The following is a 22,677-nucleotide window of genomic DNA, read 5'->3' as shown; positions in this document are numbered from 1 at the left end:
TGGGGGGCAGGGTGCGTGGCTGGGGGTGGGGTGGATCGCCTGGCACCCCCGGCGGAGGGCTACGGGCCTCCGGCGTCCTCCGTTGCCAGGAGCCGCGGTGCCAAAATGCGGCGGGTGCCAGAGACTGACATCACCAAGGCCCGCCCGCCCAGATCGCCCTTCCCTACGCGGTGGAGGAATAGGGGGAACGGGAGGCGGGGAGAAAGACCAGGAGCCCCAGCCACCCGGTTTCTGCTCCCTGCCTACAGTTCCTTCTTCGTGTCCTTTCGAATTTTCCTAGTTATTGGCTGTCTCCCCGTCTCCAAGTTCCTCTCCTCCACAAGGCCCCCTCTTGCTCGCCCTTTTCTGTTTCCACCCATCCACCTGTCCTTCGGCCTCTCTCCTCATTTTCCTTGCCCCCCTGGTCATTCTCGGAGGTTCCAGCTCGCGGGACGCCGCGAAGAGGCACAATTGGTGTCGGGCGCCCCCTCGCGGCCCTCGTGGCCGGGCCGGGGCACCAGAGGGCCCGGGCACTCGCCCTCCCACGCGGTCCCTGCAGGGGGCTGGAGTTCAACTCCTGGGTTAGCGGGGGAGCGCGACCCCCAGCGGCACAGCCACGTACTCAAAACTCGCTCAGGGGCTTCTGGAAAGCCTAAGGAGCGTCCTTAAGAGAAGCCCTGGAAAGAGACCGAAGATGCCCCAGGGAGAGCAGGCTGGGTGGGGAAGGGGTAGATACTACTACAAGCAGAGATAAAAGGAGGAGAAATGTCGCCCAGATTTCTTCATACCTTTCTCCACAGAGCGTGCACAGGGACGTCTGAAATGAAGTGTGAGGGAACACAATGAGTGTGTAAGTGTGTGTGAGTGTCTGTGTGAGTGTGTGTGTGTGCCGGGGCAGGCCAGAGATGGGGAATTGAGCCAGGAGTAAAGGGACAGGGAGTGGCCCCCTGCTCTTGGAGGGCCCGGAGCCATGAAGAATCATCCCGCTTTTGGGGACTGGGCCTCCCCAGCTGGCTTCCTGCCAGGCCTTACCCCTGGTATCAGAAGCAAACCCCTGCCCTCCTGGAGTTTGCAAAGCTAATAGGAACATTTCCCTCAAGTGCTGGTCATCTTCCAAGTCCAGACAGTGGAGAGCCTCTTGCCAGTGTCAGAGCGGGTGTCCTGGAGGCAAAAGTTGACCAGGCCCAGGGACAGCGGAGGGGCTGGGGCATGTGGACAGCCAACAGCCGGGAATAGATAGAGCCACTCTCCTACTTTAGGATCTAAAATGCCCCTGGCCAGACAGAACCTCCCCAAGAGCCTAGGTTGTTATGGCCTCCAGGCCCACCATCTTGCCAGGTGAGACTGTGCCTGTGGCCCCAGAATGTTCCATCTGGTCCCAGGAGTATAGCGCACCCGACCTCCTTTCCCTCGCCCCACTCTGGGACATGTGCCTACGACCTTGTCTGACCCCTTTGGTCCTCCCTCCATGGCCCTGCTCCCCCCTCACCCTCCTGGATTTAGTCATCACGTAATTATTTGCTTATTTGTTCATCACAGATTTGTTGGGCACCCTCTCTGCGTCCAGCTGGATGCTGGAGAGGCAACCCTATAGAAGACAAGCCCAGGTCTTCCTGTTACCTGCATGATAGCATCTGCCCTGGAGGCCTAGCTTTCCTCTCACTTTGTCACTCATCTGTGAAGACCAGTTGCTTCTTCCCTGCCTTTGATCTGCCCTCAGCTGGGCTCCATCCACCTGGTCACTCCTTGGCTCCAGCTCTGACCTGTGAGGTCCTTCTTTTTGGCAGTGGGCTCTGCTCTCTGCTGGCCACTTCACAGGCTCCACCAGGAAGACTCAGGATCCAGTCTTCCAGCCCTCCCATTCCAGGGTCACACTTTTCCTCCATCCCTCAAGTGGGCATTGTTCCCTGGTGACGTCCCAGTCTTTTTGGGGACCTGAATTCAAACCACTTTACTCAGGGGACATTTGATTCGTGGTTGTGAAAATGATTTTAAAGCTCACCTGAAAAAAAATAAACAAAATGAGAATATCTAGGAAGTTTTTTTGAGGGGGGGGGGGAAAGGCCAAGAAGGAAATGTTAAACATTAAATATACAATTAAGTTGAAACAGGTTGGCATACCTGAAATAAATCCCACTTAGTCATGGTAGGTAATTCTTTTTACACATTGTTGGATTTTATTTGCTAATATTTTGAGTATTTTCACATCTGTATTTATGAGAGATACTGGTCTGTAGTTTTTCTTTCTTGTAATGTCTTTCTCTGGTTTTAGGATTAGGGTAATGCTGACCTCATAGAATGAGTTTGGAAGTATTCCCTCTGCTTCTATCTTCTGAAAAAGATTGTAGAGAATTGGTGTCATTTCTCCATAAATATTTGGTAGAATTCATTGGTGAAACCATCTGGGCCTGGTGTTTTCTGTTTTGGAAGCTTATTAACTGATTCAATTTCTTTAATAGTTATAGGCCTATTAAGATTATTTGTTTCTCCTTGTGTGAGTTTTGGTAGATTGTAACTTTCAAGAAATTGGTCTGTTTCACCTAGGAATCAAATTTTGGGGCATAGTGTTATTCATAATATTCCTTTATTAGCTTTTTAATGTCCATGGGATCAGTAATGATGTCCCTATTTCATTTCTGGTATTAGTAATTTGTGTTTTCTCTCTTTTTTCTTGATTAGCCTGACTAGAGGGTATCAATTTTGTTGATCTTTTCAAAGAACCAATTTTTTATTTCCTTGATTTTTCTCTATTAATTTCCTGTCTTTGATTTCATTGATTTCTGCTCTAATTTTTATTATTTCTTTTCTTCTGCTTATTTTGGATTTAATTTTCTTTTTCTAGTTTCCTAAGGTGGGGGCTTAGAGTACTCATTTTAGATCTTTCCCCCCCCTAATGTATGCATTCAAGCTAGAAATTTCCGTCTAAGCACTGTTTTCACTGCACCCCACAAATATTCATTAGTTGTGTTTTCTGTTTCATTTAGTTCAAAATTAACCATGAGATGCCATTTTTTCATTTATCAGATTAGAAAAAATGTTCAAGTTTGATAATACATAGTGTGGGTTAAGGTGTGGGAAAATAGGCACATTTATACCTTACTATTGGAAATATAAGTTAGTTCAACCATTTTGGATGGCAATTTGTACATATCTATAAAACTTTTAAAGGTTATATACATTTTAATTTAGTAACGTATAGATGTCTGTACAGAAGTGATCATACACAAGCCATCTGCATATGGGGTAGCATTTCCAATAGCAAAAGACCTGGGAACAACCCAAGTGTCCATTAATAGAGGATTGCTTGAATATATCTATTCAATGAAAGTCTATACAGAGAATGGGGTATACCTAATACTAATATTGAAAGATGATGAAGGTATACTGTTAAATGAACAAGCAGGCTACAGGAAAGTGTGTTTAATGTGATACCATTTGTGTTCTGTTTAAAAAAATAGAAAGAAAGAAGAGCTTATTTCATGCTTGATTCATATGAACACATCTGGAAACACATCATTGCTGTTCCCTCTGGGACAGAGGTGCTTGAGGGTCGAGGAAGAGCAGGGCACCGTTTGTTTTTCACCATGTACCTTCTTTACCGTTTGAGTAGGATTACATTTAATTTGAAAAAATAGTTTCAAAACCAAATTGCAGATTTGAGCCCACAGGAGGCTGAAAGCACGCTCAGCATTTCCTTTGCTCTCTCTTGGTTGTAAGACAGCATGCAATAGGCTGCCCACTCCTGGGCTTTGTACACGCTGGTCCTTTCTCTCATTTTATATCTAAGAGGATTTAAAAAAAAACACAAAAAAAACTCTTGACCACTCTGCCAGATGGCACTGTTAATGGCTGGTGGTTTCGAAATGAGGAAAAGAGACTATTTTTGATCATTACAGAAAAAAGTAAAATTTATTCTCTTAGAAGTCTTTTGATAGAAAAGTAATTTAAACTCTCCATCTGTAAAAACTAGAGAAACTGAACATCCCTTGTACTCTACTACTTCCTATTTTAGTGTTTTGTGCTGTTTCCCTGAATGTTTTTTTTTTCAATGCATCTCTCATATTTTAAATGGCTGTAATCCCAGGGAACATACACTGTTGTGGTTGCTTATGTCATAGCATCCACATTTTCAGGGCTACAGGGCCAGGAAACATTAATTTGGAGGAATGTTACACTTGATTCCTCAGAAAGAACACAAAGTCTGGAATTCGGATGTTACCACAGAACACGCTGTTGGGGGAGGGAGCTCTTCCTCCCTCCCTCCTTCTGGGAAGAGAATCTCTGTGAGCGGGCAGTGGGGGACTTGGCTATGATTGGCACCTCTGTGCTCTGTACAAGTGTGTGAAGGAAAACCAAGGCTTCTGAGGCTGCAGCTGAAATACCACTTGCTGCTTTTGCTAAAGCAGCTTGTGTTGAGTATAGTTGGGGAACTACAGCTTTTACAGATTCAGTGTCTACTTGTCAACACAAGCTTGACATTGGGTGGAGAATAATTTAAACATCTTTTCATTCTGTCTACCTTTTCCTAGATATGGTTGTCATAAATATACCCTGCTATTCACACTGGATTTTCTTGAAAATCAGATTGGCAGTTTTGCATAGCAACAAACAAAACTCCTGAGCTACCCAGCATGGGGGCACGGGGTGTAGAGGAGAACCCTCTCCCAGCCAGCTGTGTTGATTTAGTGCAGCTGACCTCTCTAAGCTTGAGCTTCCTCATTGGCAGAAGGAAGGCAACAGCTGTGCCCAAAGTTTATTGTGAGGATTAGACAAGATAACAGTAAGGATGGTGTTTGTAGCAGAGATGGGCAAACAGAAGGCTTTCAATATATAGCAGCTGGCTACCAAATTAACTTAGTGAAAGAAATTTAAGAAGATACAAAAAGCACACACATATATAGTTCATTTACAAAAATGCAATGATATTATACAAAATCCAAAGTATTCACAGTCATGGAGGACTCCCTTCCTAAGACCTACACAGCAAGATGTTTTCAATATTTTTCTTGAGCATCTACTATGGACTAGGTGCTGTTCAGAAAGGTTAAGTGTTGAGTGAAGCTCTCCGGGCTGGTCCACAACAGCCACACTTCCCAGCCACACTTCCCAGCCACACTTCCCAGCCACACTTCCCAGCCACACTTCCCAGCCACACTTCCCAGCCACACTTCCCAGCCACACTTCCCAGCCACATCCAAGATGGCTACTTGCTCCAGCCGGTCACTGGGCTCCGCGCAGGAGCACTTCCGCCTGCCTCTCCCAACATGGCACCACCAGCGAGCTCTGGGGCGGGGCCAAAGGCGGAAATGGGTGTGACAGGGACGGGAGCCGAGAGGGCAATCACTCCGAGACAGAATACTGGAAGTGGGAGTCTCGGTCGAAGGGATGATTCCCCCGCAGGAGGCGTCCGCCCGGCGGCGGGAGATCGAGGACAAGCTGAAGCAGGTGGGACTGGGGCTGCGAAGGTGGTGGAGGAGGTGAGGGAAGGGGCCGAGATCCGGGCCGGGGCATATACTCAGGGAGGAGGCAGGGGTGGGTGGGAGCGCTCCCTTCAAGGAGATGGGGTTGGGGGCGAGACCGCGGTGATCTCATTTAGCTTGTGGCTTCTGCTCCTATCGTCCCCTCCGCTTCCCCAGGAGGAGGAGACGCTGTCCTTCATCCGAGACAGCCTGGAGAAGAGCGACCAGCTCACCAAGAACATGGCAAGTAACCCCTCAGCTGGGAGGGACTGACAGGCCTCCAGACCTCGAAGGAGAGCCCTGCGACCTGCGGTTCGGTCTATAAGGCCTGAGGTTCTGGCCCGGCTAGTGATGGTGGTAATGTGTGGGTTTCTCTAGCAATAGTGTGGCTTGTCTCTTACTTACATCGCTGCCTTCCCCTTGTCCGCCGCTTCACTGAGGATGCTGCAGCCCCGCTGGCCTGGACTTGCTGCTTTCTGTTCAAGTTCTCCGTTCTTCCTTCTGTCTTTCTGCAAACATTTAGTGAGACTGACTTTGGTAGGCTGGGTACTGGTCACGTGTCAGTCCTCAGGTCGAGGGATGGTGGGATGGGAGGTCTAGCACGTCCAAGATTAGGAGGGCAGGGGAACTCAGCCGTCACGCCTGGAGAACAAGATTTGAAGTCAGATAGATCTAGGATCTAGCCCTCACCCTCCGCTTATTTGTGTGTGGCTCCTGACAGGCACTGTCAACCTCCCAGGGTGGCTGTGAAGGTCATAGGAGCTAATCCATGGGAACACATCTTGCACAGTACCTGGTATACAATAGGTGCTCAACAGATAGCAGTTTCCTTCCTTATTTTTTAGAGGAGACTGGAAAAGCACAAATTGAGTAAATACGATCTTGGGTATGTATTTAGTAACATAATCGTAAAGTCTTACTCCTTATTGAATGGCACTCCCCCTTAGAGAGAGAGGGTTTTGAAGGTACCAGCAATGCATTTGAGCCCCTCTCTATGAAATTACTTCCTGTTCAGTCTAGGAAAGCTTCAGAGAGAACAGAAATTGAGATTTAGCTTCAAAGGGTGGAAGGGAAGCCATCCTGGGGTGATTATCTTAGAAGTTAATTTGCTGCTTGTCTTGCCTTCAAATCAAACTTCATCCAATTTATTTGAACCACCTCCTATGGGCACATAGTATGTGCTGAGGCTACAGAGATGAATAGGTACACCCTGTCCCTTCCCTCATGGAGCTTATTGTCTGGAAAACCAGAGAAAAAGGCAGCAAATGCCAAGACCTGATGGGTAGAAGCGGTGCTGGGACCACCCTGAGGTCTGAGAGCGCGGGGCTTCCCCCGCAGGTCTCTATCCTGTCATCCTTTGAGAGCCGCCTGATGAAGCTGGAAAACTCCATCATCCCTGTTCACAAGCAGACAGAGAACCTGCAGCGGCTGCAGGAGAATGTTGAGAAGACTCTGTCCTGCTTGGACCACGTCATCAGCTACTACCACGTGGCCAGTGACACTGAGAAGATCATCAGGGAGGGGTGAGCCAGGGCCAGAGGGTCACATTCCTAACGCTTCCTGGACCAGCGGCCATAGGCCTGGGAAGGGAGGGGTGGAATATATTTGAGCCTGGAGTCCCTTGTGTTACTTCTCTTCTTTCCCCTTCCTATCACCATTCCCTTGGTCCTTCTCTTCATCTTCCATCCACCCAGGCTGATCTGGCTCTTTTCCTTCCCAGCCCCACAGGTAGGCTGGAAGAATACCTGGGAAGCATGGCCAAGATTCAGAAGGCTGTGGAATATTTCCAGGACAATAGCCCAGACAGCCCAGAGCTCAACAAAGTGGTAAGGGACCAGCAGGGTAATATGAGAGCGATGGGGACACCAGTCACTGCCCTGGTCTCATGAGAGACTAAGCCAGCTTCAAAAAGGCTATAGTAAAATAAACAGAACTATATAGTACAGTTCACAGACTGTAGTCATGAAGACCTCTGCCTCAGGAATGACAGACATCATACGTTTTTGTTACATTTGTATAATTTAACGAAATTATAAATTACATATAAAATGTAAATTTAACATTTGATTTATATAAACGCATTTGTGGGTCTTTTTACTGTGGTAAAAATACATAATATAAAATTTATAATTTTTAAATTTATTTTTTATTACAGTGGACAAAACAATATATTCATTTCAGGTGTACAACATAGTGATTAGACATTTATATAATGTACAAAGTGATCACCCCAATAAGTCTAGTACCCATCTGACATGTGTACTTATTGCAATATTGACTATATTCCCTATACTGTATTTTACATTTCCGTGACTCATTTAATAAGTGGTGATTTGTATTTCTTAATCCCTTTCACCTTATTCACCCATCCCCCCAACACCCCTCCCATCTGACGACCGCCAATTTGTTCTCTGTATGTATGAGTTTCTTTCTGTTTTGTTTGTTTGTTTATTTTGTTCTTCAGATTTCATGTATAAGTGAGATCATGTTATTTGTCTTTCTCTGTCTGACTTATTTCACTCAGCATAATACTCTCTAGGTCCATTCATCTTTTAAACCATTTTTAAGTGAACAGTTCAGTGGCATGAAGTGCTTTCACATTGCTGTGCTGCCATCACCACCATCCTTCATCAGAAGCCTTTTCATCACCCCAAACTCAAACTCTTATCCATTAGACAGGAACTCCCCTTTCTCCTCTCCCTCCAACCCCTGGCAGCCATTCTACTTTCTGTCTCTATAAATTGGACTGTTCTGGGAACCTGAATTCATGTTTTTACATTTGACTTTTTGCATTGTATCTTTGTGTGTAAGCATTGGGGTTATTAGGTCACTAGAATAAGATGGGGTGAGGCTGAGAAGTGAAGTTCACTCAGTGCATGGAGGAAAGGAGAGACTGCTGCCAGGAAAAATGGTGGGAGCAAAGTGTGAGGAATATTAGGGGGAGAACAAACTTGGACTCGGTCACCTGGCACACCTTCCTGGTGGCACCTCAGTTCTAGCCCCAAGGTGTGTGTCTCGCCCAGAAGAGGGAGTAGACTAAAGAACAAAGATAGGAACCTGGCTTTTCTTCCCAGAAGGCTTTTGCTTAACACAGCACCTGCCAGCTTTTCTTCCATCATGGTCTCTGTCAGAAAGGAGGATATTTGTATGTCTCTGGCTGCTCACAGCCCCACCTGGCTGCCTGGAGGACTGCCAGGCTCGATACCTTGGCTCTCCAGTATAACCAGTCTACTGCAGTTCATGGTTGGGGGGCCTGCTCTCGGAGATTGGGATGTCAGGGGTGGGGCTGGAGAACTTTATTTTTGAGGGTCACTACCCAGTTTGGATCACAAAGTGAAGAGCTCTGTGCCAGAGCTTGGATGTGGGAGTGGGGTAGAGAAGGAGAATACAAAAGCTATAAAACTGTAGGTTTACCTTAGAGGACTTCTTATTTTAGCAGAAACACCCCAACTCCTCTCTCTCTCTCTCTCTCTCTCTCCCTTTCTCTCTCTCAAATCCGTATTGAGATATAATTCACACACAATGAAATTCACCCGGTTAAAGTATAAAAGTCACTGGTTTTAATATAATCACAAAATGGTACAACATCACCAGAATCAATTTTAGAACATTTTCATCACTTGAAAAAGAAACCCGAACCCACGACAGTCACTCTTCTTCCCTCCCCTCCCTATTCACCCAGCCTCTGTCATCACTAATCCATTTTCTGTCTCTGTAGATGGGCCTGTTCTGGACCTCTCATATAAACAGAATCGTACAATATGTGACCTTTTGTGTCTGGCTTCTTTCACTTAGCATAATGTTTATAAGGTTCATCTACATTGTAGCAGATGTCAATGCTTCATTCCTTTGTGTTGCCAAGTAATATTGCATTGTGTGATTATACCACATTTTATTTATTCATTACTTGATGGGTACTCCACTTTTTGGCTGTTATGAAAAATGCTGCTATGAACCCTTGGTGTTCACGCTTTGTGTGGACATATGTTTTCAATTCTCTCATATGTTCTTGATACCTGTCCCTTATCAGATATGTGATTGGCAAATATTTTCTCTCATTCTGTGGGTTGTCTTTTTGATGGTATCATTTGCAATACAAAAGTTTTTAATGTGACATAGTCTAAAGTACCTATTCCTTTTTTTGCAAACCCTCTTCTCACAAGAAGACGTTAATAGTGCAGTGAGAAAATAATCCACCAATATTTATGAAGCACCTACTTCTTATAAAACCCTAGGTTTCACCTGTGAACATACAGTTTGAGAGAACACGAGGTAAAGAAAATAAAGGAGGGCTTCCTGGCATTTCTTCTCTGGATTAAAGGACTTGAAGGCAGAGGAGGGGGGCAGAAGGGAAGGGCTAGCTGAACGCCAAAGCGGACCTTCTTCCTTCCTCCCTCTTTCCTTCTTTCCTCCCTCCGTCCTTCCTTTTTTCCTTCCTTCTTTCCTCCCTCCCTTCCTTCTTCCCTTTTTTCCTTCCCTCTCTCCCTTCTTCCTTCTTTCCTACCTCCCTCCTTTCCTTCCTTCCTTCCTCCCTCCCTCCCTCCCTCCCTCCCTCCCTCCCTCCCTCCCTCCCTCCTTCCCTCCTTCCTTCCTTCCTTCCTTCCTTCCTTCCTTCGGCTGTTCCTGCAGAAGCTGCTATTTGAGCGGGGAAAGGAGTCCCTGGAGTCCGAGTTCCGCAGCCTGATGACCCGGCACAGTAAGGTCGTGTCCCCTGTGCTCATCCTGGATTTGATCAGTGGCGAGGACGAGCTGGAGGTCCAGGAGGAGCCGCCCCTGGAGCACCTGCCCGAGGCCGTGCTCCTGGATGTCGTCCGCATCTCCCGCTGGCTTGTGGACTACGGCCACAACCAAGGTGAGAGGCCCGGAGGCAGCACCCGGGGCAGGGGTGGGGCCAGGGAGAGCGGCGTTTACCTTTATTTCATTAATCCACCTGGGTATTGTGGGTTTTTTCCAAAGAAAAAGTTTAATAGGAAACAATAGGATTAAATGTACAGCTGATGTATCAAATTGTGAAACAAGCCAAACTCAAGCTTTTATGTACATACCTATGTTCCTGTGGGGTTTTTTGGGGGTTAATTATAAAATTTTCAAAGAGTGCAGAAAGCCTCGGGTGAAAACCGTAAGTCCATCTCCTCACTTCCCTGATGCCTACAATATTATAACCCAAAGATGAGAACTGTTCAGGTTTATTGAAAGCCTTCCAAAAAATTCTGCAGCTGAGAGTGTGTGCGAGAGAGAGAAGGCATGGATGTGTAACCTGTCCTCATTCCCACATGGAAAGGAGCGTACTAAACACCTCCTCCAAGTGTTTCGTTTTTAGCTTGTGATAGGCCCTGAGATGGTTCCATATCAGTTCACGTATATTTGCTTCATTCTTTTTAACAGCTGCATACTATTCCATGGCATGGTGGTACCAGCATTGCTTTCGCCAGTCCTAGGATTAAAAATTAAAAAATCTCGAGTTAAGCAAAAATTTTAGAAAACAAAAATTCCAGTGAATATTCAAGTTGAAGCTTTTCGGCCCTCCATGTTCTTCTCTTTGTTAGCGTGGACACGTAGCAAGTTGTCCGTGTGCATTACCGTGGTCCCTGCCATCCCGCAAGGACAGGTGACAGGTCTCAGGGCCGCCATGTACTGACCACACGAGCACATCGTGGCTTGTGCTGATGGGGGGGACAAAGGGGGGCCGGAGCCTGGAGATTTTCAGGGACTCCATTGGGATAAGAGAGAGGCCAGTGGACAGCGTCCAGACCCCTCAGTGCCCTTCAGCCAGAGCCTCTGGGCGTTGGTCCATTTTCCACATTGAAGTTTCATGCAATTTCCTTGGTGGGAACTGCTGAAATGTACCAGTGTCTGTATCATTTGCATTTTTGGATTTTCCGGCTTTTCAGTACTCATAAATAGTGCCGCACTGAGCATGCTTGTGTGAATTGCTTTTCTTATGTCCGGAGTTCTTTGGGGTATTTTCACAAAGGTGTAATGACCAGGTAGATTTGTCCGAACAGATCTGTACACTTCCCCGCAGTCGCGAGTTCCTGTCCAGGTAGATGGGGCCGATTGACAGCCCCGTCGCCAGCCTCGTGGCTCTTTGTTCTTCATCAGTTTTATTTATCCCAGCTATTTGATAAGGCTGCAGCGGTCCTCTGGTTTTATTGTTTTATTTGCACTTTGTGACTGGCTGAGGATATGGTGTGTTTTTTCATTCACTGACATTTGTATCTCTCTGCCACCTATAAGTTGCCTGCCTCCTTTGACACCTTACCAAGCTGAATCTGGATGTTAGCTTTATATATATATATATATATATATATATATATATATATATATATATATATATATATATATATATATAGTTTTGTTTGTTTGTTTTAAGGAGGGCACAGCTCACAGTGGCCCATGTGGGGATTGAACCGGCAACCTTGGTGTTATTAGCACCACGCTCTAACCAACTGAGCTAACTGGCCACCCCAGCTATATGTTTTTTATCTTAAAAAAAAAACCTTGCCTTCAAAACTTACAACTAATTATCAGTTCTGTCGGGATTTTTCCCTTTTAAGACTTTGCCGGATTCTGGAAGAGGCCACGTGGGTGGCTGCAAACCAGAGCAGGTGCTCGGAAGGGTCTAGCAAGAAGTGGGTGGTCTGCAGGGCTGGTCTGGAGGGGAAAGGATGGTTCTCATGGTAAGACAGGCAGGAACCCCTGCTGCCACAGCTGTCACCCGTCTCTCCCCAGATTTCATGAACGTGTACTACCAGATCCGCTCCAGCCAGCTGGACCGCTCCATCAAAGGCCTGAAGGAGCACTTCCGGAAGAGCAGTTCTTCCTCCGGGGTCCCCTACTCCCCTGCTATCCCCAACAAGAGGAAGGACACACCCACCAAGAAGCCCATCAAGCGGCCAGGTGAGTCCCCACCCCTGCCGGCGGCAGGACCTGGATTGCTTTCGGCCACCCTGCAGTTAGCAGCTTCGGCCCTTTAGCTTTCCTCCTCAGTCACCCCCAACTGTAGGAACAAAGCACAGAAAGCAAGTGTCTACCCACCTAGCAAGGACCCCATCGAGAGAGGCTCTTCCTTCTGCTCAGCAGAGTCTGGGGGTTACATAAACGTCTTTGGAGTGGGCAGGGGGTCACAGAAGTGGAGAGGCAGAGTTTCGGGGGTGCCAGGGCAAAGCCACTTGCTGGGCTCCCCTTCCCTCCCTCGTGGTTCTGTCAGGAGACCAGGCATGCTGCTGCAGACAAGACCATGGGATGGGACGGGGGGAGGCTGCAGCCTTCACCTTCCAGAAAGCCAGGGTGGCTTGAAGTGGCGCATACTGAGAAGTGGATGGGGAGACTTTCGCAGGCAGGTCCAAAGGACAAAACTCCCAGCCTGTCCTCTGAGGAGCTTAATCTGGCTTTCAGGCTGCACTGCGAAGTCAGTGCCTCATGTGGGAAAGTGGAGGGAGGGCAGTTGAGGGGACAGAGGCCGAGGTTGTGGGTCGTTGGTGTCCTGGGTGAACAGCTCATGTCATGTCCCCTGTAGCCTGTACTCCAGGTAAACAGTGTCTTGTGTGTCAGCTGTCGCTTGGCAAGCCTGACTGTCTCCGGCTGCTGAGAGGTGTTGCTCAAGGAGAGGCTGGGACGCGCTGGCTGAGGGGCTGCCACAGGCATGTGCCCCAGCGTGGCCTGTGGGACGTGCCCCTTGTGACAATGGCTTTGTGTAGAGCTTACACCCTTCATTTGTCCAGTCCCTCCTTACCTACCCGTGCCCGTCGGAGGGCAGAGTGTCTGTTCGCACTGACAAAAGCCTTCGTCAGGGTTTGGAGAAATGGCGGAGCAGAGCGTTAGGGAAGCTGTGTGGCCCTAGAAGGAAGCACACTGCCTTTTCCCCTGCAGTGTGGACATCCTGGCCGCCCTCCCAGCAAACCTGCCTGCCGCAAACAGTGACTCCACTGAGCCAGCCTGCTGGGCTGTGGCTGTCTGCACGGGCCAGTCACCTCCGTGCCTTTGTGTGTTGGGCAGGGGCTGTCTCCGGGAGGCTGCCTGGGCTTGGCCGTCTGTGCTCACTTCCCCGCCTCTTCTCTGATGGGTCCCTGGAGGCCCCAGGACCCGATGGGCTCTGCCCCAAGAGTGCTTGGTGGCCATGCAGGGGCAGGGCCTGCCAGGAGGAGGGACCTAATCTGTCCTTGGCTTGTAGACCCAAGAGGAATACTGGCCTGGAGTGTCCCCGTGGTTTCTGTGGGGTTTCAAGAGTTGTCAGGAGCCAGTGGGCTCAGGACCGATGTCAGGAACTAGGGAATCAGGCCCAGGGACATCAGTTCCTGGATCTGGAAAGAAGAGTAGGGGGCCTCAGTTGGTCAGTAATGAAACAAGCTCAGCGTCGTCCGTGGTAATTGGGCGCCTGATGGGTTTGGCGGCTGCTGGACCAGCAGCCCTGACCCCCATCCAAGCTAGTGTGCTGGCCAGCCCATCTGCTCCCAGTCGGTTGTGGGTCAGGAGTCTGATACGCCCATTAGCGGGCCCGCTCTCTGAACACAGGGAGACAGAGGCTGAGCTGGGGCCTTGAACTTGGTTACTAGTAGCTAACTGTGGTGTGGTGCAAACAGAAAGAAATGAGCCCCTCCAGACCTTGTCTTTTTTCACCCCAGCCTTTAGTGGGGCGTGTCAGGACCCACGGAAGAGGGACCAGAGTTACGCTCATGGGCGCTTCCCCTTTCCCGGTGCATTTTATTAACAAGGCAGCTGTACTCACCTATTGGAGATGCTATTTTGTTTCCCCTCGTTTTCTGCCCTGAGGTGTCTCATTCCCCCAGAGGTGGCTGACCCTGGAGGCTGGGGGCGCTGCAGTTTTGTTTGCATTGTTTTCACTTGTGACACTAACTGTTGTTTTTTTCTCCCATGCCAAAAGCATGTATCTTTTCCTACTGCCCTCCCTCCACTCTCTGTGGGGTGACTTCTGTTAATCCCTCTCAGCTTATGAGTTTTTCCCAGTTGCTTCAGTGGTTTGGGTACCTTTGGTGCGTGGGGCCAGGCTGCTTCTGGGTCTCCAAGCCTTCCGTCTTGGGCACCGCTGCCCCAGGAAGGGCCTTCCCCTCACCAGCTCCCAGGTGCTGCTTTCTGTTGACTACCGTTTGGCCGTGTCCCAACACTGAGCATGCCTGAAACTCTGCCTGGCATTTGAGGTGGGGTGCAGGCCTCCTGGCTTCGAGGTACCCAGGCTCTGCCACCTGGTTGTGCCCTCAGGGTGAGAGTTCCGTCATCAGCTGCCCCAGCCCTCATCTGCTCTGATTGCAGTGCCACTCAGTCGTACTTTTTACTTTGGCTTCCGCTGGTGGGTTATTGCTCACCTCACCTCCTTCCCCCTCCTTGCACTTCCTAAAATGAACTCAGATCCAGAACAATGAGGGTCTGTAGCAGAATCAGGAGGTCCATTTGGGGAGCGAAATGTGTCCGTTCCTTCATCTCCGTCTGCAGGGTCTCCGGCGGTCCTGGGGAAGGGCCTGCTGGAAGAGACGGTACTGGGCATGCTCACTGTTGGGGGGCCGGGTGTGGGGCCGGGGGGCAGGTGGAGGGCCGCTGCTGTTTTCTCTCACTCGTTTCCTAGGTCTTCTTATCTCCTCTCTGTGTGGCTCTGGTGACAGGGACGATCCGGAAGGCTCAGAACCTTCTGAAACAATATTCCCAGCATGGTCTAGATGGGAAAAAGGGGGGCTCTAACCTCATTCCTCTGGAAGGTAATCACCCTGTGTTCCTCTCCTGTTCCCTCCTCCTCCACCATGTGTTCACTCACGTGGCAGGGCAGAGCCTCCAATCCCCCAGGAGGGCCTCGGGAGAAACCCCGAGAAGGGAGCAGGGTGGGAACTACAGGGCCCTGGGCCACTCGCTCCAGCTGGCACCGACAGGTTTCGTGGCCCTCGGCCTGGTCCTGTCTGGCTGACGGCAGCTCTGCCCTCCCTGAAGCTTCCCACTCCCTCCCCTCCCTGTCTGTCCTTGTCTCCTGTTTGAACTCAGAGAAAGTTCTTTGTCACGGGCAGCCCTTTCACGCTTAGACCAGCAGTGGCAGGGCCAAGCTGGCCTAGGCCACATGGCCACCCCTCCACCCCGAACTTTAGAAAGGGAGGTGTGTGCAGCAAGGGGATGGGCAGCCGGCAGGACATGTCCCTTCCTCCCTCCTATCCGAGGAAGGACAGCCCCAGCCTGATGGACCTGACCCTCCTTCAAAAGTATGATGCTAGGGGACAAAAGAAGGCTGTCCCCATTCACTCTGCAGTGACATTTCTCTAACTGGTCTCTCCCGGTACATGGCAAGATAATGCCCTGGGGCCGAGCATCAGCCCCTCTGTAGCTTCCGGCAGCTCCTCAGAATGCTCCTTGGTCCTTGCCGCTTTCTCTTGGCCTCCAGGCTTGGGGAAACCAGCTCTCAACAGTGGTCCAGGGCACTGCAAGTCAGGCTTGAAACGGCTGTTCCCACGGTGGTCTGAGGCAGAGGAGGGGCTCAGAGCCCTTTCCAATGCCCCTGCCCCAACACCCTACCTCACACCCCCTCCTGGAGATCGAGGGCTTCTTCCCAGTCCCCCAAGGGGCAGCCCACCCGGCCCCTGGATAAACGCTGCTTGTATTTGTGCGGCCGACGTCTTGCTAGGTCACGAGCATGATTTCCGAGTTAAGCACCTGTCCGAGGCCCTGAACGACAAGCACGGGCCGCTGGCCGGTGAGTACCGCAGCCCAGCCCGAGGGCCTTCACAGCTGTCACTGGAGGGCCTGTCCCAGCTTGGCTCAGCTGGCTGCTCTGCTCCGAGGAGCGGCCAGGCCTGCTCGCCTCTCTCTCCAGTCTCTCTCTCGGGCACTAGGTCTCCTTGCCTCTCTCCAGATGGGAGTGCACACCTGGCTCTCAGAGCCTGGGCCAAGGGGAGAAGTTGCTGCTACTTGGAAAGTGGGCAGACAGGGAAGACAGCTCCCTGGAGGACAGGGAGCCCTGACACCTGACTCCAGCTACAGCTGCAAAGTGCTGATTCCTGGGAGCCCATCCCGTGGTGCACAGGACTAGGCTGCCTGCCCCAGCCTCTGGTAGTGGGACCCAGTCTCTTCCTGGGGCAGCCGACAACCAAGGAGCCTTCCCTCTCTGGGGCTCTCATTGCCTCTTCTCAAATTTTGACCTCATGCCAGCTACCCTCCCAGGCCGTAGCCCACTGCCTTCCTACATGTTCCAGAAAGCCTGGCTGGTCTGGTAACTGCCTTCACAGGCCCAGCATGTTCTGAGATGGATGACCGCAGTGCCTGCCTGCCTCGTTGAGGGGGACACTGCCACCTGTCTGTCCCTGGCTGCCCTCTTTGCAGTATAATTGAGAACCCTTAATCCGGGGATCCGACATACCCTATTGAGAAAGTCGATTCTGGGATCTTCCTTCCTGGTCCTTTTATCCATCCCCCATCACCTCCAGTACCTGTCCATGCCAGAGCTGAAAGAGAAGCCAGCAGAAAGGCTGGACACGGCCTGTTTTCTCCTTGAACCCGTCGGGCCTGCTGGAGTCCCCAGCTTTCTGCCAGAACAGTTTCCCTCCTCCCCGTCTGGGGACCCCCATGCCCCCACAGCAGGGAGAGGGCTGCCCCCAGACCAGCAGCTCAGCGGCACTGCTGTCCCCCCAGGGAGAGACGACATGCTGGACGTGGAGACCAACGCCTACATCCACTGCGTCAGTGCCTTCGTCAAGCTGGCCCAGAGCGAGTACCAGCTGCTGACAGAAATCATCCCTGAGCACCACCAGAAAAAGACCTTTGATTCCCTGATACAGGTCCTGCCCCTCCCACCCCCCGCCCCACCCCCTGCCCACCCCCACCCCACCCCCCGGCCCTGCCCAGATGCCCCAGCAAGAGCTGTCACTGCAGAAGCTTGAGTTTGGGCCAGGCCTGTTGTCTGTGGCCTACAGATACAGCCACCACCTCCACCTGGCATCCTGGGTGGTGTGACCTAGTTGGCACCTCCCACCTCCCCATCGGAAGCATTGTGGCTGCCCCCACACCCCTCCAGGTGCCCCCTTGGGAACCAGCCCCCCCCGCTCCCCCCCCCAGCGGTGTCCTGGTCCCTTTCTCAGGATGCACTAGACGGGCTGATGCTCGAGGGGGAGAACATCGTGTCTGCTGCGCGGAAGGCCATCGTCAGGCACGACTTCTCGGCGGTGCTCACCGTCTTCCCCATCCTGCGGCACCTGAAGCAGACCAAGCCTGAGTTTGACCAGGTGCTCCAGGTATGTGGGGGGAAGGCCCTGGGGACACGAGGAGGAGGAGGAGGAGGAGGAGGAGTCCCGCGTGGTCTCCCAAGAGAATCTGCTGCGGGTGAATGGAAGCAGCTCACAAGTTTTGTGAAGGACGAGAGGCAGCCCGCTGGGGTGAGGGGCGGGACGCAGCTGGGAACAAGGCTGAGCTACAGGCACAGCCTGTGGCTGAGGACAGTGGCCAGGGCCGGGCCTGTTGTGCAGCCGTGTGCTTCCTCAGGGAACGGCCGCCAGCACCAAGAACAAGCTGCCCAGTCTCATCACCTCCATGGAGACGGTTGGAGCCAAAGCCCTGGAGGACTTTGCCGACAACATCAAGGTGATGTCCCTCCTCCCACTGCGGCGGCCAGCTTGCGGGGTTGTGGGCAGGGCCACCGTGACCTGGCTCGGGCACTCCTTCAGAAGGCAGGCCTCGCTGCTCTCCTGTCGGCACCCATGGCCTCCCTTTCTTTCCCGGGCACCCTGATGGTAAAACTCCTGCCCCAGCTTTCCTGGCTTCCTGTCTTGCTCACCTTTGTGCCTGAGAGGTGTCCTGACACCTCTCTGCCAGGAGGTGGCGCCATGAGCAGGCCCACCGGTGTGGGTTGGGGCCAGGGCCTGCTTGGGAGCTCTTTAGGGAATCGGGCTGTTTTTTCCACAGAATGACCCCGACAAGGAATACAACATGCCCAAGGATGGCACTGTGCATGAGCTCACAAGCAACGTAGGTGCTGCCCAAGGTCACCTGGGGAGGGGAGGGGCCCAGCCTGGCCCAGAGCAACCCATGCCTTCACCACTAGTGGCTAATGGCGAGAGGGACATGAAGTGCTTGGCCAACCCAAAGTGCGAAACATGACGTTTGCAGCCGCCCTTTTCACTGGGCAGACCCCTGGCCCTGCACTTGTCCTGGAATGGTCACAAGGGGTGCCTTGTGGGAGGTGATTTGACCTCTGGCTCCTGCCCATGACCTTCTTCCTGGACCCATTCTCTCCCCGATGCAGGCCATCCTCTTCCTGCAGCAGCTCCTGGACTTCCAGGAGACGGCGGGTGCCATGCTGGCCTCCCAAGGTACTTGGCACCTCCCAGCAGGGCCCCCTGCCCTATGTCCCCCTCCTCCCTCTTGCCTGGAGACAGGCCCCCTCTGGTGAGATTTCCCCCAGCCCTGTGGAGTGGGACAGAGGTGTGGCCTGTGGCAGGACCGCTGAGCTGGTGGGCCCTCCGTGCTCCCTGACCTGACTCCATCCCCTCCGCTCCCTCTGCAGAGCACTCCCTCGTTTGAAGGTGCCCTTCCTGCCCCTCCCTCCACATTTCTCCACTTCCTCTTGTGTTCGCCTGTCCTTCTAACAAGTCACACACAGCGGATCCTTTTGGGGGCTGGCATCTCAGGCCCAGCCCGGTGTCTTCCCGAGGTTGGCACTCGAGGAGGCACACATTTCCACATCATTCCTGGCACTGAGAGCCAGACCAGCTTGTCGGGGCCCCGGGCCCTCCCTGCTGCCCCCATTTGGGGGTGAGGAGCCAAGGCGCCGCCTGTGGCCTGCGGTTCTCCAGGTCTCCACTTCCCTGTGTGTCCCCTGGTCTTCAGCGGGTCCAGGTGGGGTGTGTCCTGCTGTCTGTGCTCTGGCTGTCGTGGGGAGTGGGCTGCTTGACTCAAACGACACAGCCATTTCTAACCTGTTTTTGCACTTTGCATCTTTCTCCTGTCTTTGTCTCTCCCTCCTTCCCCTCTGTGCGCACTGTCTTTCACTCCGTAGTGCTTGGGGACACATACAATATTCCTTTAGACCCCCGAGGTAAGCAGGGCTCTCAGCCCCATCCTCCCCCTCGGGTGAGGTTCCCTGGGGACTGAGGCACCGGGACAGACTCAGCACCTATTGGGGAGTGGGGGTCAAAGGGGACATGGGACCCTTCAGGGTTCTCCCAGCTCTCTCAGCATCCTGCACGGCCACTTCCTGTCTCTGAGCTTATCCAGGTGGCACCCTGCTGTCTCCCGCACCCCCTCGGGCTAGCCCAGCACCTCCATCCCACTCCCACCCTCCCCCTGTGGCCTTCCACTCTGTGTAGGCCGCGCGTCCCCTTTATCCAGCAGGGCCCAGTAGAGCAGGGGATGGGAGTGGAGGGTGGGAGAGGCCATGGGAGTCCATTCTGACTCTGCTGCCACCAAATGGATAGATGGGCCTTGCAGATACTACCCGGCATGGCTCGGGCGCTGGGGGGCAGGGATGTCCTGCTCCTGTCCCGCCAGCCTTCCTGCTGATCATGGCCAACCAGTCACCATAGAAGGGCTTGCCCCTTCCTGCAGCGAGCCGGCAGCCCTGCTCCCAGCACCTTTTGGGCCCCTCCCATGTTCCCTCAGTTGCCCCTTGGGCTGAGGCAGACTGGAGAGGGCCTTGGCATGTGCTGCTGCAGTGACAGCTCTTCTCCCCTCTCACACAGAGACCAGCTCTTCAGCCACCAGCTACAGCTCCGAGTTCAGCAAACGCCTGCTGAGCACCTACATCTGTGAGCACTCCCGAGCCGGCCACAGCCACCCACGCCCTGTCCCCGCCTCTCCCTTCCTCTTTTGTGCTGTCCTGCTACTCCTGGTCATGCTCCTGGGCCCCCCTGACCTTTGCAGTTACAACCTAACCCCTGGTTCAGGGGCGAGGGGGCCGGGCAAAGGGCCGCTGAGGCGTGTGGCCTCTGGGGTTGGGGAGGGACGAGGAGTGAAGGCTGGGACTTGGTTTGTGGGTCCTGGGGTTGGGTCATTTTGGTCAAACTGCCCTGTGGACATGGCCACATCCTTCCCTGTGCAGGTAAAGTCCTGGGCAACCTGCAGTTGAACTTGCTGAGCAAGTCCAAGGTGTATGAGGACCCTGCTCTGAGCGCGATCTTCCTGCACAACAACTACAACTACATCCTCAAGGCCCTCGAGAAGTGAGTGACCGCAGGTGCCGGTCTGCGGCCCTCGCCCGCCCAGGGCTGGCTGGACCCTCCGTGTGTCCGCTTGGCGAGGGCAGTGTTTTGCTCTTCGAAGGCTCAGGACCCAGGCGGGCGTGTGTGCTGCCTTAGTGCTCCTGAAGGTCGGGGTGGGGTGGGCAGGCCCCACTGGTGCTGCTACCGAGGCCTGCAGCCTCCTCTGCTCCCCCCACCCAGGTCCGAGCTGATCCAGCTGGTGGCCGTGACCCAGAAGACTGCCGAGCGCTCCTACCGGGAGCACATCGAGCAGCAGATCCAGACCTACCAGCGCAGGTGAGAGGCGGGGCCCTGCCCTCACTCCCATCCCTGCACCCACCACGCCTCCTGCTCAGTCTCAGGACACTGGGCCCAGTGGGAGTGGGGTCAGTCACGGGGAATTGTTGCCCTGTGGACCCCAGCCTCCCACTTGTTTTCTAATCACATTCGTGGGGTGGACATGGATGCCCCCTCCCCTACCACCGCTCACTCCCTCGGGGCCACTCTGCCAGCCTCCTCAGAGGTAGGCCACCTGCCCAGGTGAAGCTAGCACTGATTGGAGATGTGGGTAATATTTGGCCCAAGTAAAGAGCAAAGTTGCAGGAGCATTTGAACTCGGCTGAGCCTCTGTGCCTTGCTCCCTCTTCCGGGTCTGTGTGTCTCTCTCCCTTTGTAGTTCTTCCCCTGAACAAGTCTCCCTCTTGCTTCCCATTTAGCTGCCCTCTGCCCCCCTCTCTTTCTCATCTGTTTCTCTACTTTATTTTGCCATATTGATGTGAAGCATATTTGATAGTATTTGTTCAATTTATTGAATGCTGTTTACTGTTCTTGTTTTTAAAAGTGAGTAGCTCGAACATTTTCTATTCTCAAGGAAAAATCTGTTATGTTTTGCTGAGTTGTGACCCAGAAATATTCCTGCCCCCCCACCACCCCCCTTCAGTAGATCTAGAGATTTAAAACACAAAACAAAGCAGCCCCAGGAAGAAGCAGCTGCCTGAGGCTGTCATCCTCTGCTCTCTGCTTCTGTCCCTCCTGGCAGTTGGTTAAAGGTGACTGACTACATAACCGAGAAGAATGTACCTGTCTTCCAACCGGGAGTCAAGGTGGGCTGAGGGCCTGGGCTGGGAGACGCTGTCTAGCGGATGTGGTGCTTTTTGTTGTGTCTCTGGGAAAAATGGACAGGAGTCTCTTCGGGGTGAGAGAGCAGAGGATGCTGTGGCCATCAGCGCACCGGGAGAGAGGGCTGGGCTGGGGTGTTTGGGGGCGGAGCGGGGGCAGGCGATTCTGCTCTGAGGAAGCTTTCTGGCCCCCCAGCTCCGGGACAAGGAGCGGCAGATGATCAAGGAGCGCTTTAAGGTGAGCTGGGATCCCGTCCCCTCCACTGCTCGCTGCTGCTGTGGTAGCAACAGAGACCCAAACGTCTGTCTCTGGCTCTCTTCTTGGTGGCCAGGGCTTCAACGATGGCCTTGAAGAATTGTGCAAGATCCAGAAGGCCTGGGCTATTCCCGACACAGAGCAGAGGGACAAGATCCGCCAAGCCCAGAAACACATTGTCAAGGAGACCTACGGGGCCTTTCTGCACAGGTGAGCCCTGCGCACCCCGCGTCCCCAGCCTGGCCTCTGTGCTCTTCCGGAAGACAGCGGGGTGCTGGAATCAGGGGCCCTGGGCTTTGGTGTGGGACCAGGCAGGGGCGTCACTCAGGGGCACCCCATCAGGAGGGCCCAAGATGATGTGGTGCAGGGGTGGGGCTAGGCCTCCCCCTGACCACTGTGCCTCTCAGGTACGGCAGCGTGCCCTTCACCAAGAACCCTGAGAAGTACATCAAATACCGCGTGGAGCAGGTGGGCCACATGATCGACCGCCTCTTTGACACCTCCGCCTGAGCCTGCTGCTGCCCCCGCCTGGTTGCACAGACCAGCCATGTTATCGGACACATAAACCAGTGTTAACCTGCCTGTGCACCGGCTGAGCGCCACGTCCTTGGGGACAGGGACGTTTCTTCACCGCCCAGGCTAGGAGCCCTGTCCCTGGACCCTTGAGTCCTGGCCTGTGCTTCTTCCTATGTCCCCCGTTCCCC

The 22,677-nt window shown here is 52.7% G+C and overlaps 1 protein-coding gene across 11 annotated transcripts; it reads left to right on the top strand.

Annotated features, from left to right (window-relative positions):
- The first annotated feature begins 5,293 nt into the window (after positions 1–5,293).
- On the top strand, positions 5,294–22,559 carry EXOC7 (exocyst complex component 7). 11 transcript variants are annotated; one of them, XM_074320679.2, is made up of 21 exons: positions 5,294–5,424; positions 5,616–5,681; positions 6,777–6,961; positions 7,159–7,264; positions 10,068–10,290; positions 12,171–12,338; positions 15,056–15,148; positions 16,057–16,125; positions 17,061–17,206; positions 17,507–17,659; positions 17,907–18,005; positions 18,327–18,389; positions 18,667–18,733; positions 19,420–19,458; positions 20,102–20,167; positions 20,461–20,581; positions 20,801–20,896; positions 21,639–21,702; positions 21,914–21,955; positions 22,050–22,183; positions 22,381–22,559. In XM_074320679.2, exons 1-21 carry the CDS (start codon positions 5,365–5,367, stop codon positions 22,481–22,483), a joined length of 2,163 nt encoding a protein of 720 aa, XP_074176780.1. In that variant the 5' UTR covers positions 5,294–5,364; the 3' UTR covers positions 22,484–22,559. The 11 variants fall into 11 exon arrangements, with proteins under 11 accessions (XP_074176780.1, XP_074176784.1, XP_074176783.1 ...); XM_074320684.2 differs by lacking the exon at positions 16,057–16,125 and adding an exon at positions 5,817–5,975 and having other exon boundaries at positions 5,325–5,424; XM_074320680.2 differs by lacking the exon at positions 5,294–5,424 and adding an exon at positions 5,817–5,975 and having other exon boundaries at positions 5,639–5,681.
- The last annotated feature ends 118 nt before the right edge of the window (positions 22,560–22,677 follow it).

This window comes from Rhinolophus sinicus, chromosome 12 (assembly GCF_057876585.1).
Source record: "Rhinolophus sinicus isolate RSI-liver-muscle chromosome 12, RSI-T2T, whole genome shotgun sequence".
Taxonomy (NCBI): domain Eukaryota; kingdom Metazoa; phylum Chordata; class Mammalia; order Chiroptera; family Rhinolophidae; genus Rhinolophus; species Rhinolophus sinicus.
Note: the sequence above shows the minus strand (reverse complement) of the source record. Positions and strands in the feature narration are given on the sequence as shown.

Coding starts and splice junctions, on each gene's coding strand:
- EXOC7 (XM_074320679.2), top strand. CDS start 5,365: ATGATTCCCCCGCAGGAGGCGTCCGCCCGGCGGCGGGAGATCGAGGAC. Junction 10,291..12,170: donor GGACTACGGCCACAACCAAG/GTGAGAGGCCCG, acceptor GTCTCTCCCCAG/ATTTCATGAACGTGTACTAC. Junction 21,703..21,913: donor TCTTCCAACCGGGAGTCAAG/GTGGGCTGAGGG, acceptor CTGGCCCCCCAG/CTCCGGGACAAGGAGCGGCA.